The sequence below is a fragment of the Lutjanus erythropterus genome, chromosome 16, assembly GCF_056507025.1.
Source record: "Lutjanus erythropterus isolate fLutEry1 chromosome 16, fLutEry1.hap2, whole genome shotgun sequence".
In the NCBI taxonomy this organism is placed as follows: domain Eukaryota; kingdom Metazoa; phylum Chordata; class Actinopteri; order Lutjaniformes; family Lutjanidae; genus Lutjanus; species Lutjanus erythropterus.
The window spans coordinates 27,790,706-27,808,301 of NC_139332.1; the positions used below are offsets into that span (position 1 = coordinate 27,790,706).

Consider the following 17,596-nt stretch of genomic DNA (forward strand, 5'->3'; position numbering starts at 1 on the left):
TACTTTTCATTTTAATATTTTTTAGGTTTCACTGCAATTATGAAAGTAAAGTTAGCATTGAAGTCAAGATAAGTTAATTTCAGTAACATTCAGGGGTTTGCTCTGTCATCATTGCAAAGGAAGATTGGTCAAAAGGTGCTTATTTTTCCTCCACACCTTCCTACGTCTCATCCCTTTTTGCTCTGTGCTCCAAGCTTGGTACCTGGCGCTGCCTCTGTCAGATTTTTTCCCTGCTGTTTCCTATAGTTACATATGCTATGTACTAGACTCATGTTGAAAAGAAAACCAAAATTTGGTTAAAAGATGTTGATTGCAGACCTGTAAAAGCAACACACATATGTATGGATGCATGTTAAGTTAGCTAATGTTAGCAAAACACCAGCTTACTAGCAAGCTAATCTACATAAATTGTTAGCAAGCTAGTTGCATTTGATAGATAGTGTTAGTAAAACATTGGCTAACCAGCTAGCTGATCAGTATCAATCGTTAGCTAGCTAGGTGCATCCATACATGTATAATAGAACCTATCAAGCATCATTGCTCAGCTTTGCTGGGCAGGCTTTATATTTGTTAAACTTTCCTGAAAAAGCGATTTAAAAATGTGTGACATCATCACAACATAAAGTCTATGGGCCAAGGGGGAACTCACGGGCGGAGCCAGCTAGAGAAACACTACTGCGGATATTTAGTGGGCCATATGCAGCTGAAGTTAACACGGAAGCCATCTTTGCATCGCCTGTCTGTACATCTGTGGCAAAACACTAGCTAACTGTCTAGCTAATCAATCATTAGCTAGCTAGTTGCATCTGATAGTGTCATCAAAATGCTGTCTAGCTTACTAGCTAGCTAATCTACATCAATCATTAAAGAGCATTTTGCTAACATTAGCTAACTTATGATGTGATATTCTGTTCCCCAGCAACATCTTTTCACCACCTTCAAAATTTGCTTGTCTTTTCAACATAGATGAGCCTAACATATTCTACATCTCAGTAAGTAATTAACTAAAGAAATTAGACATTTTGCTGTGTACCAAACTTCCTCAGCTGTTATTGGAGCACAGAGCAAAAAGGGGTGGGACTTAAGGAGGGTCAATTAACACTTACAATCTGTGCAAAAAGTAACAAACTATAAATCATAATAAATAAATAAATTGTCGGCTCAAAAATATACTCAAGTAAAGAATAGAAGCACAGTTTTAAAAAAGGAGCATGTAAAGTACTAGTTCTTTAAAAAATACTACTTTTTTACTCGTGTGCATTACTTGTTAGTCATTACTACCGTCTCCTGCTTACAAGGCATGTATGTGTGTGTTTGTGTCAGAGTTTCCTCTGTCATTATAGGCAGGACGGGTCACCCAGCCTTAAGAGGCTTCCAACCAACTAAAAGTTTCATTTGTTTTGGTTTCTGTTTTAGTGTTCGATGGTCTAAATGATGTTTCCAGTGTGCTGACAAACAGGATTCCCGGGTGTGTGTGTGCATGTGTGTGAAAGAAAGAAAGAGAGGAAGAGACGGTGACAGGGAGGGCCGATATGTTTTTGTGCACAGTTTCAAATTTTATGTTTTTGAGTGTGTTGTTGTTGCTACCCATGACTCATAGAGAAGGAAATCCCTCGTTTCCCCCGTGGAGACACACACACTCTGTCACCTGCAGTCAGAGCACAACATCTGAAAACAGTAACTGCATGTCAGCTCGGGTCTATCACGCCCTCCTGCCTCGATGCCGCCTCGGTAGAAATAAACGAGATAGCATCGGTTCGGTTGTCACTCCTGGTTACAGCCATTCAATCATAAAAGATTACTGTACGGCCTCAGGGCTGCAGACATCAGCCTGTAATCTAAACCCGACTCAATCTCGCCTTGCCTTCGTTTGCCCCGGCCTGCCCTGAAGATGCTGTCTCTGATAAGTCACAGTCACTCCATTTGGGAAATTAGGCCCCGCTGTCCTTTATTCACCTCCGTTTTTTTGTGGTTTAGTGGTCTGCTGGGGGAGTTCTCAGATGTAATTTATTATCTGTTAGTAAAGGCTCAAAGTGCCAAAATCCAAATAGAAACGAAAGACGGAGAGTGAGGCGCAACGAGTGGAAAATGTGAAGAAAGAAAGTCTGATCTTTATTTTGCAGAACATTCAAATTAAACTTAAAAACTCCCACGCAGCTCATGAAGAGGAGAACAGTGGTGTGGCTGTGAGGGGAGACATTACTATCAAGTTAAAAGAAAATATCTCCGTGTCAACATTTCTTTAGCTATGAAAAACGCCCCTTTTCATGGGATTGCCAGTGGATGGCTGACAACCATGCTAACAACAACAATAACAGTTTTCAACAAAAATTAATGGATAAATAATCAGTCAGTGTTTGATTTATCCTTATGGAAAGGCCTTAACTACTTGATAGCAATGAAAATATATTAATTATTCTTTATTCCAGTGGTTCCTAAACTTTTTCTGACAGGCCCGTCATGCCAATTTGGGAACTGCTGCTGTATTCATATTCGTAAGTGATGTTTAAAAGATCAGAAAGTTTCTTACTTCTCTTCCTGTGATCAATACCTTTGTCATAACCGACTCTGTCACCTGGCTACTCATAAGTAAAAAATTGAACATGATTAGAGTCTACTTGGTTGCTAGGCAGATGTCAAAATTGGAAACAAAAGTGGTTCATTGGTTGAAACCATAAAGACTTGGTGACCACCATAGCAGACACAGGATTTGAAGAGGCTAAATAAATCATTTGTGTTGGCACTGTCTTTTTAAAGTTTACTTAAACAAACAAAGGAGAATTCATATCCTAGTAACAGCTGAAACCAACAGCCTTCAATATACGACTAGTTTGGAAAAGTGAAGTTGACAACTGTGCAGTTATCTGAAAGTAAAGCACACACTTCAGCCACTCAGGATCCAGTTGAGGCCAGCACTTGATAATACAACCTCTGTATAAACTGGATTGTTGTATGGTTACAGTTTAATATTGTTATTGGTTACTTTGACTTAGTTTCTTTTTTCCATCTTTTTCTAATGAAGTGTGTTTTTCTGCTCAGTGTTTCCCCACCATGATTGATAATAGCTTAATTTGACTTAGAGATCCTGAAGGAAATCCTTGCAGAGGAGAAACCCTCTGGTGAAAAGAGCGCTTTCACATCTGGCCTGCTGCACTGGACAGCTGCCTGGTCTGCTGCTGCACTCAGTATCACAGCGAATAACCCTGACTTCCCCGATCCATCAAACTCTTCAGCTTTGGAGTAGCTGTGTTTTTGTTGAACCATCTTCCTCACCTGTCTGCCTTTCTTTGAGCTGGAGCTTCGAACAAATGGGTAGAGACCTGGAGGAACTCTCCACGCCTGACGTGTCTAATTGTTTTTGGCTGCTGCAGCCGCACAAATAAGAGGGCCTGAAAACTGAACTGTGAGAGGATTATCATGCTGCAAGGCTGCCAGATGGTGTCTGGAGTTACCTGTAGAGAATTACTGATAACCATCCTTTAAGCCCATGAGAGCTGTGAGTGTGACAGTCATGTTAGAGCAGAGGGAATGATTTTTAAAGGGACAGTTCACTGTGCAAAAGGAAGAATGCATCTACTCACAAACAAGAGGCTTGTGTTAATGACAGCATGCAACAAGAACTGTAACTTCAACATAATGCATAATTCTGCTGAAAAATGCTGAAAAAGTGGTCAAGGCTTTGATGACAGAGGTGTGCAGGGGTGCACAGGACAACTACAGTAGGGGACGTGACATCAAAAACGACTCAGACTGAACCATGAGCAGCAGCTGTCCTCCTTTCTGGGGACATAAAGGGTCCGCTATAGCTTTGTCAGTCAGTAACAGCACGTTTGTGGCCCCTTTTGAAAAACTTCCTACGTTGTGCTTCTGTTGTACCAAGCCAAATACTAGTGACTCATAGAGGCTGAGAGGCTCTCCGGTGTGCGTCTGTGTCTGCAGGGGAGTGTCAGTACAGCTGTGGGCCTGCTGTTTCTCATGGGATCATCATCAAGAGAAAGAATGCGGCGCAGTGGAGCCTCCACAGCCGTCGAAAACACCAGAAGTTAAAATTACTAAGTAGGAGGTTAGCAACCTGCTGTTTTTAAAATAAATCCCAAGGTTCTGGATGATTTAAAACAGTGGGTGACGTTTTGAGCCGTTTCATCCCAAGAATTGCTGATTTATATAACTTCATTAAGAAATGTAAATATTAACACCAGCATGTCTGTGTTTCATTACAGTACATTAATATAATTTCATTTACAGCTCAAACAAACAAGCGTGCAGTACTTTTTTAATGGCTGAGCTGCAACGTTAGCACCACTGAGCTAGTTAGCACGATGTAGCACGAAGTAGTTCAGTAGAAGGAAAATAGTTCTGACATGAAAATGCTCGAAACAAGCATCTTGAGTAACCGGGCCATGACCTGAGTTGAGTCCCGTCTAGTCCCGTTATAATCTACAGCAGATATCTCCAAAACTCTGCAACTCACACCAAACTATGTAGATGGGTAAATATAACTACAGGTAAGAGGCAAACTTGTTTTAGATTTTTGGGTGAACTGTCACTTTAACATGAACACCGTGGTAGCTCAGTGAGCGTTGCTAGCTTTGAGCAGTGGTTTTGTTTTGAGGGAGGGGCGGTCGACTGGCTTTGGTTTCTTTGCATTCATAGAACAATGACTTCCACTTGAAGCCGTTCAGTGGTTTGGCTGCCTCTGACACTTCTGAGAACAATGGCTGTTTTCATAAACAAATCAATTACAGCCACATAAACAGCAGGGATTATGTTTTCATAAATTACAGTGTATGATTCATAAAAATCACAGGCCCGTTTGAGAAACTCCAGAGATTGATTCCTTGATGAAAGTGCTGCCTTTGCATCCAGATGACGTTGTTCAGTGACAGGCGCCACTGCAGCTGTAAGTAGCGCTGTTTAAGAGTGAATGTCAAGTATCTCCACCTCCACTGCTGCCATTTATCAGCTCCGAGCCGCCGCCCCTTCCACACCGCAGCAGCTTGCATGCAACTTCCAAAATCCACGTGTTTACAGGGCGGCAGGAAGGAAGAAGTTTCAGTCATCAGTCCGAAGACAAGGGAACTCTTTCAGTGTGCCACATGGGCCTTGGTAGAGCATGTGTTTATATTTACTGTACGTTATGAGGGCTTGGGCACACGCCACCCCGCTGTTTCACTCTGGGCACCAAAGTTTCACTCCACCCAGCTCCAATTAAGGAGCACAAGGAGCTGTTTGATTCCCTTTATAAACCCAACATGACAAATAACTGTATTGTATATTGTTTGATCCCTCTCAGCTGCCATGACTCTGTGCAGCACACCACCACTGTGCCATTGACGGCTCTGTGTTATGTCTGTTCTGAGAAACTAATGATTTGTATAGACCACTGCTAACGAAATGTGAATTGTAAGACTTCTGTGAGGCTGGGACGCGGCCAAGGCGAGCAGAGCTTGGGCGTTGTGAGAGCTGGAGAGGGGTACTGGGTTTATATGGTCGGGGTGGTTTTAGGCTGAGTTGTTTAACTTAGATAATATTGGATATTATCCAGCACAGTGGGCCAGGAGCTAGAAACCATATTGTGCTCGCTGAAATTTGGTAGGAGGGGAACTGGAGAGTGGCTGCTGCTGGAGTTTTTCATTGGATCGGTGCAGGCGTTGTGCAGATGTTGCCCTATAACTCTGGAACATTCTGTGGTTATCAATTACATTCTGTGGTTATCAATTATCCGGTACACTCTTTTCAAACAAAGGCATCCCACGCATTCAGCTTTTCAAAGCTCTTATTTTTTTCGGCACTTGAGAAGTTTCCTGGCAGTAGGTAGCCGGGCACGGAAAGCAAAGTGCTAAATTTAATTTTTCTATCTCTGCACTGATGTGAAAAATGATGTGAGTCAGACAGAGAGAGAAAAGCAGACAGGGAGAAACAGACCGACAGAGAGAGAGAGAGAGACGTAGAGGGAGATCTGAAAAACATGTTTACCTCCTGTGGATCGACGTCTGCTGCAGAAAGGCTTCCCTTCTGGAGATCTTCCCAAAGTCAAGAGAGACAGAGGAGAGGAAGAAAGACAGAGACAGACTGAAGTCTTAGTCAAACAAACAAGTTTTGGAGACAGACCTTTGATGGAGGCTTTTCTGGCTCGCTGCTCTTTTCTGACGAGATGTTTGAGTCAGAATAGGATACAATAAATGAATAAAATGTTTTCAAGAAGTGAGAAGTTGACATGGCACACGTAGAATTTGTCTTTATAAAGCCAAAGTACCTGTTGAACACTGTGTGCCAGCAGAGCTCCTGTACAACTTCCTGTATAAAAGACAGTTTTCCTTTTCATTTCTATTGTTTACACACAGGCTTCCTTGCAACATGGTCTGCAAATGTTATATTTGATTCATCGTAGCACAAGCTGGTGTGTTTTTCTGCATGGCACATGTCTGCACCTTGCTGTGCACCAGTCATAATTCTGCCCTGAAAATGTAGTACTTTTGTTTGAGCTAGCTTTTTATTTGTTTAAACAAAAAAAAAAGTTCAACATTTTTTCACAGTTTTTCTGTGGATGTGGTTACATGTCTTTGTAAGAAGAGGGAAAATAGTCTGGTCTTGAATAGAAGCCTTTTGTCTTTCCTCACTAACGTTCATTTAACACTGTGGTTCTCGATACCATACCACAGCTCACACACTCAAATCAATAATTAACAATTATTGAGGAAGCAACTAATAAAAAAGTATCCAAGCTGAAAGGAACGTTGAACAGAATAAGACAAAAATTCACTGAATATAATTGTGATTTTGATGTTACAGTAGAACTAACTATTCCTACACATCTCCCTTTAAATTGCCATGTATAGAGCATCATATAGAAAATAATATAGAAATGAATAATGGTTATTTTTAATCCCTAATTTCAATTCATCATTGTAGTGGCCTAAAGTCCTAAAGTTATTCTTACATCCTTCAATTTTAAAAATGTGAAGCCTATACACTGAATAAAAAGAATGCCTCCCTAGCAACGGTCTGTTCCTCATAGCAACGGTCTGTTATACATAGCAACGCTCTGCCATGAAACAATAATAGACATTAGAATGTTGGAATTGGCCAATCAGAATCAAGTATTAAACAAATCTGTGTAATACAGTCTTGTATTACACAACTTTTGTGAATCCATGATTCTGATTGGTCAATTACATCATTCTATGGTTTGTTATTTCTGAATAGCAGACAGCTGCTATGAAAAATAGACCGTTGCTATGGACACAGTTCTGATCATGGACTCGGGAGGAGCAATAAAATTGTGTTTGAATCAGTGAAATCAGTTTTAAAACAATATTTTGTGTCAAATTAATTATTATTGTTTTTAATATGTAGCTGTGTAACACAGTTACTCAGGGCTGTTTACCTGTTGCATGAACCTGGTGGGGTTTATGTTAGGCATAATGTACAGTGTTATTACTGCATAATAAACCCTGACAGGGCGATGCACGATCATGATATGAAGTCAGGTTTTGAATCACCCTGAGGGGCTTTATTTCACAATAACGACCTGCTCACTGTACATTATCTCGACTATGATTTTATGGATTTAAAAATCATCTTATTGCTCCTCCAGGGTTAGGACTGCATCCATAGCAACAGCCTGCTCTTCATAGCAACAGTCTGTTATACATAGCAACCGTCTGATATAAAGAAATAGCAGACTTCAAAATGTTGTAACTGACCAATCAGAATCGAGCATTTAACAAAGCCATCTACTAATTTGTCATAATGCCTCGCTCATAGTACATTATGCCTTGTCCCACTTAATTTGTAATTGCAACACAACTGCAGAACCTTGCATCATGTGGACACAATTTGGACACAACTGGCGGGAAAAACTGGTTCAGGCCTGGCACAAGTTATTATAGATAGTCTGACTCATGGCTATTTCAGTCAGCATCCTCCTCCCCTTTCACCATCTGCATGTTACTGTTTTCAAAGTCCCTATCTTTATGTGAAACAACATTAACAATGAATGTAAACAAACAGAAACAAGCTTTGGATAAATGCATCTGTGATGTGATGATCATGAAATTGAATTGTAAGCTAGCAGCTCTTTCCTTTTTTTTTTATTTTTGCAGGGATTTAGACATTTTAATGCCAAGACCCGCCTTCTCACGTGCAAGTATTCCATTAAAAAGGTTCCCTCCGACACTGTTTTGCAGGGGCAGGGTCACTGCATCTGCTCAAGATGTTTTTGATAGGTTTAAAGAAATACAAACAAGCCAAAGCATTTCCCCCCCCACTCCAGAATGATTCAGCCAACCAGACTTTTCTCCAGCAATGGAGCAGCGTTAAAACAAAATGTGGAGATAAGTCTGGATATGTGAATCTACTGTATAAATAATCTAAAGCACATTTGAATGATAGCTGGGTAGGGATATGAGTTGCTTGGTGGCTGAGTAAGTAAGTAGCTGAGCTGAGTGGTCAGTCGAGTGTATGTCATGACATCATCGACGATGGCATGTCGGCAAAACACACGTGGCTGCGACTGGTCAGCACGCTCAGAAAACAAGCTGCAGCTAAAACACCTTGCTCATGATCACCTGAAGTGGTTTAAAGATGGAGCTTTGTGTTTTAGACACAACGTGGCTCCTCATAAGCTCTTCAGATCGGACATGGTTTATCAGGGCTGGAATTTCATGCTGGCGGTGCCCGTTCAGTTCGGCCTCATGCTCCTCAAGCAAATCATATTTCCTGTGGCCGCAGCGGCGTCAGTGCTCCGCCCTCACTGTGTGAACTGCCGGGAAATCACTGGGCTGTTTTGCGTGATGACTTCTAGTAAAGAGCACAGGCAGGCAGAAGTGTTGATGTGAAGTAAACTTTGTTTGGTCATGAAACTTCATGTTACTTTACGCCTCTGTGAAACATTTGTATTTCAATCCATGCATATCCAGTCTCCCTCTATGAAAGCCTCTTTCTGACAATGTCATGGAAAAAAATGACGATCCTGTAAATCATTATGATGTGAAACTTTCTCAAAATAATGAGTTAGTATCTCAGAATAGTATTTCAAAAATAACTTTAGTAATGAGCTTTCTTTTTGTTGATACATCTAATATTAAAGCTACAAGGACATTTCATATTTTGTTGATTTTGGAGGCTCCTGTTCCCACAGCAATAACCACAAAATAAAACATAAAAAGTAAACTTATGTAAATAAAAATCTCCTCCTGCTTCTGTTTGAAATGACTAATGTGTGACTCACTGTAACGTTGCCTGGGAAAATGTAAACTGATCATCTGATTTCAAGGAGCATCTCACCCAGTGGCAGCTATTAAGAAACAGCTGATCTTCTCTCATTTGCTTAAGTAGGTCATATTGAAGCATCGGTGTCAAATTTAGGCTGTTTCATAACCAGTGAAAAACTCCTCGTAGCAGCTTTAAATATCCGTGAAGAGCAGAAAAACTCCCATCGACGAGCGCCAGACAGGGAGAGAAAGTAAAGGAGAGATCAAAACAGACGTAAACAAACGGTTTCCAGTGTCTTCTCAGACATAATAGAAGTAGTCAGTGCCAAGCTACACCTCCTCCATCTCTGCCACCTCACAACTCCCGCGTGCTACCCCATCCATCTGCACCGTGCTGTCTGCTCAATTCAAACGCTCCACTTATCAAACTGCAGGCAGCATGTTGAGCAACGCACCAACATATCTCAGTTAATTTTCTTCAAGAACGATAGGCCACAGCTGACCTTTTTTTTCTTTAAACGGCGGTTTCCTTTCCACGTAAAGTCATTTTCACAGTCATTTAATGTCTTTTTAGGGCCTTGTTAATGAGTCAGGGGTCTAAAGAAATTGCAAATGTTTCCCTCTGAGTCTAATAAATCGGTAAAAATATAGTTTTACTCGCACCTCATTGGGCAGAATGACAAATCAAACAAAAGGACGGCGTTTTCCGACAGCTCATATGATGCCTTGTTTTATTGGCTGATGGGAAAACCTCTTTATTGTGGCGACTTTACGGAGAAAAAACACATTACCAGAAAAAGAGCAAATACCAATACTATTTAGCAATCATTATATGGGGATAACAGAAATATTCCTGTGAGAACACAAGAACCGAGAAGTTTGAGAGTCGAGGCGAGTTGTCAGTTTCCAGTCGCTGCGTATTAACGAGCCGACCAGCTGCTCGAGCATGTTGGGATTCCACATGAAGTCAAGGTTTCTCTCATCCAGCAAAGATGTCGCTCATCTCTTTGGTATGACTCTGGTTTTTTCGGGATTGCATCAGATTTCTCCCTCTGTCTGTCGTCTCTTTCTGTCTCAGGTCTGTGAGACCGAGGATATGAGCTCATGAGTGGCGGGTCAGACGGTATGACGTGCGCGATACCCTGGGCTCTCTGTGGCTGTTTTATATATCACTGATGTAACAGATAATAATAACAACGCTCATTCCATTTCTTCATTTCTGCTGGGAGCCAAGTAGGTGGATTGTTTCCCGATTTGTCATTAAATAAAACTCTCTTTCTCTTTTTCTTCTTCTTTCAGATGGTCACCACCTCTGGGAGACTGAGGCCAAGGTCGACAGAGACGCCTCAAAGTCTGTAAGTGATACATGTGACGTTGTTATCGTGACGAATCCGCTCTGATTTCGGGATTAAAGCGCCGAGGATGAAGCAGCTGTTTTCAATCAGTTTACTAAGTGGCAAAACATTTTCAGTCCTGACTTGAGAAAAAGAAACAAACTGATGTCTAAATCAAGTGAGCTCAGAGTGATTTCTGAATCACAAATCTAAATTTACACCACATCTGCATTTTATTCAACTCCTCGCTTTAAAGGGCCAGTTCACACTAAATGCAAAGGACACACTCATTTACTTCAAATGGTACACAAACATGCAGATATGTTTTGGTTTTATTTGCTCTGATTTTGAGATATCCATCCATAGATTTTTTTCCTCTCACCACAATAAGTCTGATTTTTTTTTCAACTTAAGTAGATATTGTAATTTGTAGGAACACAACACTTTAATAAGCATATAATTTTCATTTTTAATCACTTTAATATTCTTCTAGTACCATAAAATATAAATTTAGGTAAATTTCATTTCATCAAATCTAAAATAAAATCATTTTAATTCTGATCTACAGCCTTATAAAATGGTTTTGTTATTGTATATTTGTTTCTTTATTGGACACAATGGGCATCATCAAACAATTACACTTTGAGAACAACAATACAAATGTGCTGATATTAGCTGAACAGCTTCTTTTACACTCAGAGTTATAGTATAATAAAAAGTAGAAAATAAATAGCTATAATAAAAAGTGGTGCTTTTTTATTTGTAAAATTACTTTAAAGGAGTAGTTCTCCACTTTGGGGAATACCCTTAGTCTCATTTTAACTTCTGAAAAAGTTGCCTTCCCTCTAAATGAAGATATATATTTAATAGAAGCCAACTCTACTTTTTAAATAATTCAAACATAAACACAACAGCTTTTGAAGCTCGTGTTTGTTTCCTCCCGTGTATCCTGCTCAGTGCATGAAATGAAGTGGGAATTTGGGAAATGAAGTTGACTATTTACTTCCTCCTGATAACTTTGCTGGCTATTGGACTACATTTCCCAAATTCCATCTCTCTAGCACTAGAGTTGCATCTTCAGTATGTGAGTCTAGTGACTGCTAGCACATGCTAGTCCTGTGACAGATGCCTTGCAAGTAATTCAGTTCAAACGTCAACAACGAGACTGTTTACCACGTCAAGTGAATTAATTTATCCACAGTCAGATCCATATTCGCCCATAAAGCTTTGAGACAAGAGTTGTGGTCCTCCTCTAAGTTGTAATCAGATCTGCACCCTTGATAGTTAGCTTAGCATAAAGACTGTAAACAGAGGGAAACAGTTAGCCTGGCTCTGTCTCAAGACAACAGAATTATTCTGGCAGTGGCTCTAACACTTTATATGGTTTTTGATCTGCAAACAAAAACTGAATCATTCAAATGACACATTGCAGTTTTAGGCAGATATTGTCAGACAGACCCTTGCAAGGTGTTTCCTCCTGTTTTCAGTCTTTGTGCTGAGCTAAGCTAATGAGCTGCTGGCCGTAATTTCATATTTACAGTAGAGAACGAGAGCGGTACCAATCCTCTCATCTGACTGTCTGCAAAAAAGCAAAATAAGCCTGCTTCGCAAAATGTCAAACTGCTCCTTTAAATAATGCGTTCCTAACACAGTTTATGTGAACATGGGACACACACACACACGCAGAAGTGTAACTGGAATATGCCTGTAGATTTTCTCGGTCAGGGGCTGAAGCTCTCGTGGGGAAACAGCAGTGTTGTGTTTGAAACGTGTGGAAAAGGTTTTCAAAAGTTCAGCCTTCAACCTGTGGGAGTTCGTGCTTGGCAGTGTGTCCTGTCTTGGCCTGTGACACACACACACACACACACACACACACACACACACACAGAGGCGTAGTGGTGGGAGTCTGGGAGATAGACGAGGGGATTAGAGGGTGTCTATATATGAGGCGCTGCACCTGCTCCCAGTGTCGTCCTATTGCAAAACACACGCACTTTCTTTCTAACACACACATTCAGTGACTGCTGGGACACATCTGTCTGCTTGAATAGACAAAGGACCCCCTCCCCCTCCCCCTCCTCTCAGCACAGTCTGCTGGATTGGTCCCATTTTAAACACTGACGCTGCCTTGGCCAGGTATAACCTCTGCTGCTCCACCACCGCGACGCAGACCAAACCACAATTTCAGAATACCTCACTGCCTCCGTCAGCGGCACATACTACCGACCTGCCCCGAGAGGGAGAGGAGAGGGATGATTTACTTTTAATTCAAGAATTATTTACAATTAGATACATCAGATTACTCATATAAACTGAGATAAATGGTCTTGAAGTGCTCGCTCGAGTCCAAAAACGCTCCTTCATGCTCAATTTGTCACATTTTTCCTCCTCCCCTCCACACGAGAGAAATTACTTTTGTCAGGTAAAAACATTTCAGAGCTAGTTTTCATGCTTTTTACACAAATTGAAGGTCCAGTCGGTCCTCAGTGGGTTGATTTTACAACACAACACATGTGCACATAAAACTTTCAGAAGTAAGTGAATGATGTCACTGGTGCATGTTTTGGATAAAAATTAAGCCTGTTTTTTATCATTATGTGTGAATTGACATATTGGACAAGCAGCAGTAATATTCCTGTTCAGCCTGGACACAATTACACTTTACGCAGTGCAAATTGTGAACTGTTTCCAGAGTTTTTATCAGCTAATTCTTTGAAGGACAGCTGGACGGTGGTGAATAAGCCTCATCTGGCTCCACTTGACTTTACGACTGTACTGATTTAATAAAACGTGTGTCAGCTCTCACCTGTACATGTCAGGGCCGGCCGTCCTCCGCAGCACAGTTTTCTAGACAGATGACTTCCTTTCCTGGCTACTGAGCTGCGTGTATATTCACACACACACACACACACACACACACACACACACACACACACATGTGAGGCTGATATGACCACAGGTTGAACTCGTGAGCGTGGTTCTTCCTCCTCCTGGCCTTCGCTTTTCTCTCCTCAGACAGCAGGAAGCTCCACTGGGGAAATAAACGATCTGGACGATCCCCGAGTTCGATTTATTCACATCAGCTGAGTTATTCACTGTGCAAACAACCGTTTTCTCTCTATAACCTCAATTCATGGTCTCTTTGTGGTCCCTCGTTTGGGATTACAACCAGATTTTCAGATTTTTATCCGCTGCCTAGAAAAACACACATGACTTCAGGCAACAGATTCAAAGGGGAGAAGTGGACTGGGACAAAGAAATAAAAACAAACAAAAATGACCAAAGAAAAAAAAAAAAAACAATAAAAGCATAAATTTACATAATGTTTTTTCCATCTTAAACCACACAAATACCAAAGGTTAATGCGTATTTAATGTTCAAATGAGGCAAACACAGGTCATTCATTTATGATGGAGTATAAAAGATGAATAAAGCACGCTCACACAGTCGTTGAGTAGCTCGGTTTCCTGTTTTTTGTTGTTCTTTTTCCACTGAGGATGTGGTATCTTTATGTATGAAAGTACCTGCTGTGCATTGGCTTTTCTGTCAATGACGTTTGCAACCAGCCTTTTTTATACTGTTTTACCTCTGATGGCCCACTGGCAGGTATGCTAAATTTAGTTAGCATGTAAATATTAGCGATATCTTTGTATTAAAATAGCAGCTGCATTCTGACCTTTCGACTGACTGTCCAAAGCCTATAATAGCCAATAAGAATATGCATTGAAAAGAAGTGCGTGCCCATCTTCTCTTGTGTAAACACCAAGCCAGCTGGAACAGATTGTGCTGATGACTGGTGCTTTGTATAGCCAATAAAATCCTGAAAATGATGATATGCAGTTTTAATAGGTGATATAAAGCTAGAACAGAGAAATTATTAACATTTAAATAGTTGCTGTGAGTTGTTTTTTTTTTTTATTTAAGCTGCTTTCATACCATTTGTTTTGACACCTTTATGTGCACAAACTACAGTTTCAAGAAGAGAAAAAAAAAAGCACAATAATAGTTTTTTGTTTCAGTTACTCTGAAGCAGGGGATTTTGGTTTCTCCAAATGACCGCTTTTTGAAAAAGCCTAGACAAACCCTTAGAGAAACATGTGTAAATATTAATTTTCTCTGGTATTGTTATCAAACTCACACTTGGGACTAGGTAGAGCGAAATGTTGTGGTCCCGTTGTGTTCTTAGCTAATAGTTCAAAGCGTGTTAGGCTCCAAAACCGTGCATGTGCTTCAAATGGGTCAAGAACAGCTTTCTGTTTACTTTGAACATGCCTGAGATAGGCGTTTTTGGCTAAAGTTGAGGTTGAGGCCATGAGGCAAATTATAACACCACAAAATTCAGACCAGATAAAGTTACAAACAGGGTTAAAGACAGAGATAAGATTAAATTCAGCATAGCATCAATTCAAAGTAAAGTCAAACCTTAAATCAAATAAGAAATGTTGGTACAATGCAATAACTTTGGCATTATCTCTTTGTTTATATAAATTATATGAATACATTCGGTCATGTTGTTTTACTTTTCTTCGTTGCAGAATTCACTACTCGTCGAGATCCCTCCCTATCGCAACCAAAGAATCTCCACTCCGGTCCATGTGAACTTCTATGTCTGCAACGGCAAGAGGAAAAGAAGCCAGTACCAGCGCTTCACCTACGTCCCTGCCAGTGGTAAAGTTCTCATCCTCATACACATTTACACTGGATGGGACACATGCCAGCTGTTTGAACATATTTCATATTAAATTTGACTAAAAATGTCCGTACCTGTGTCATATATTTTGGGTTATTTTGAACCCAAAATGTTTCTAACAACGCTCAAACCCAGAGAAATTGATAATTTTATTAAAGGTAATGGCTTCAACTCATTCCTGTAACTTGCGAGTTAACATGGAAAACACCAGATTTGTCAGAAAGCGAGGAAGGACGTCAGCGCATGCGACTGAAAATAGCGTGAATAAAGCTTTAATACCTCGTCAATGAACGCTGAGTCCTGTCAAGTACATTTTTAACTGCCATGATCCCACGCTACTCCAAACTGTGTGTTTAAAGACGGCGTATTAAAGAGAAAAAATACTCTATGTAGTGATGGTATTTGGGTGGCAGTTGCTGCTAAGTTTTTGAAGAAATTGCACCACGTGTACCTCACTGTGATGTCACCGCTGGAAAACTGAATCACAAAAAAATGATTCAATAATCAATCATCAGCAATTAACCTGCTAATTATTTTATATAAATATCAGAAAATAATGAAAAATGTCCATCAGTGTTTGATTTAATATTGTATAAAACAGAGAAAAAGCGGGAAATATCCATATTTGAGAGGCTGAAAACAGCATTTTCTGTCACTTTTGCATGAAAAATTACTTTAACTGTTAACTGATTATCAAAACAGTCGCTAATTATTTTCAGCTAATCGTTGCTGTTGTAGGGTTTGGTGTCTGGCAGACATGTGGTGACAAACCTGTCACTGGAGAGCTTCTTAGACATTTAAATTTCATACAAATGTGCCACCAAAATAGGAAAATTCTCCCTCATTACCTCCAAGCCCTCAGCACATCCTTGCTTACTGCGCCATTCTCTGACTCTCCTGTCATCACCGCAGCACTTCACGACTCTCCGTCTGCTCTTTGCCTTTCATATCCAGACTAATTAGAAACATTTCTGCCAGCATCTCACATCTGAAGACGAGAACAAACAGTTTGTTTTCCCTCTTGTCTGGTGGTTTGCAAGGGAGGAACAAAGCAACACTATTATTCCTTCATTGTAAAAAAAAAAAAAAAAAGAAAGAAAAAAAATCTATAAAATCTGTTCTTTTCCATACCTGTAGCTTCATGAACGCAGCGCTGACTGGACACACCAGGGTGGGGAAGGGGCATGGGAAAAGCATGTTATTTGAATAGAGAACCTATTGCCAAGCTAAATATAAACACTGACCCACCAACTGAAATGTAAAAACCACTGCTAATTGCGCTCCGGGCTTGGAGTGAAAATCCAGTGGGTGGTTCAAAGCTGCGATTCAAGCGAACTGGCCCAGCCCTGTACGTGGGCGACGGAGTGCCCCGCTGTGAAAGTGGATCATTGTCCTCCGGACGCAGAGAGGGTGAGGGGGGGGACGCCCGGGGGAAAGCTAGTCCGGTCAGTGTCTCCTAAAGGGTGAGAGTCTCAAAAGCTGGGTGAACAATGTGATCTGACGGTCGTCTAGAAAACGAGAAAGTCAAGAAATGTTTAAAGGTTTTTACCTCTGGTGTTATTCATCCATCTAGAGTGTTCTGTGAGTTGTTGAGTTTTGGAGATACTGACTGTAGAGATGTCTGTTTATAGTTCCCCTCCAGTCTTAATCACAAACACAAGGCGTTCTTGTCATTACGGACATTTATTTGCTCATCTGTGCCGTCGAACGTGCCGTGAAAACTAAATAAAATAAAGCGAATCATAAAATGAGTTGGGTGCAATACAGCTCGCAGAAAAATGCAAATAACTCAGGATACCTCATAACACTCAAGGAGAGTAAGAAAGGAAACTTTTCCTAATAGTCACGAGCATCATACAGCAACAGAACTTTAAAGGGACAGTTCACCCCAAAATCAAAAATACATAATTTTCCTCTGGCCTGTAGTGCTGTTTGTTCATCTTGATTTTTTCGGCGTCAGTTGCAGAGTTTAGGCCGTAGGGATGTCTGCCTTCTCTCTAATGTAATAGGGCTAAATGGGACATTTGAAAAATTTAAAACCAGTGTTTATTTCCAAAAATTATGACCCAGTTACTCAAGATGATACACAGACCTTGTTGTGAGCTTGAACTTTATTCTTCTTTCTGCATTTTTTGTTATGTGTATTTTATCATTATACACTGTGGTTGTGTGAGGTCCCGTATATGCCAACCCTCTCGATTATGACAAATTTTCACGCCTTCCTTTCCTTTTCATTACAATCTGTTCTCACGCTGTGCAGCATGAATGAGTTCTCCCGTGTTCACCAGGACAACAACACGGCTACACCAAACCCGACTTCCTGGAAAGAAGAATTTCCCTTTGTTAAGAAAAGTTTT

The 17,596-nt window shown here is 40.6% G+C and overlaps 1 protein-coding gene across 1 annotated transcript in view; it reads left to right on the top strand.

Moving 5' to 3' along the window:
• The window catches only part of nfatc1 (nuclear factor of activated T cells 1), a 58,240-nt gene that overhangs the window by 24,348 nt on the left and 16,296 nt on the right, over positions 1-17,596 (top strand). The window contains exons 7-8 of the mRNA XM_084739367.1: positions 10,515-10,570; positions 15,085-15,217. Coding sequence (XP_084595493.1) covers positions 10,515-10,570; positions 15,085-15,217 — 189 coding nt within the window. The remainder of the gene's footprint in view (positions 1-10,514; positions 10,571-15,084; positions 15,218-17,596) is intronic.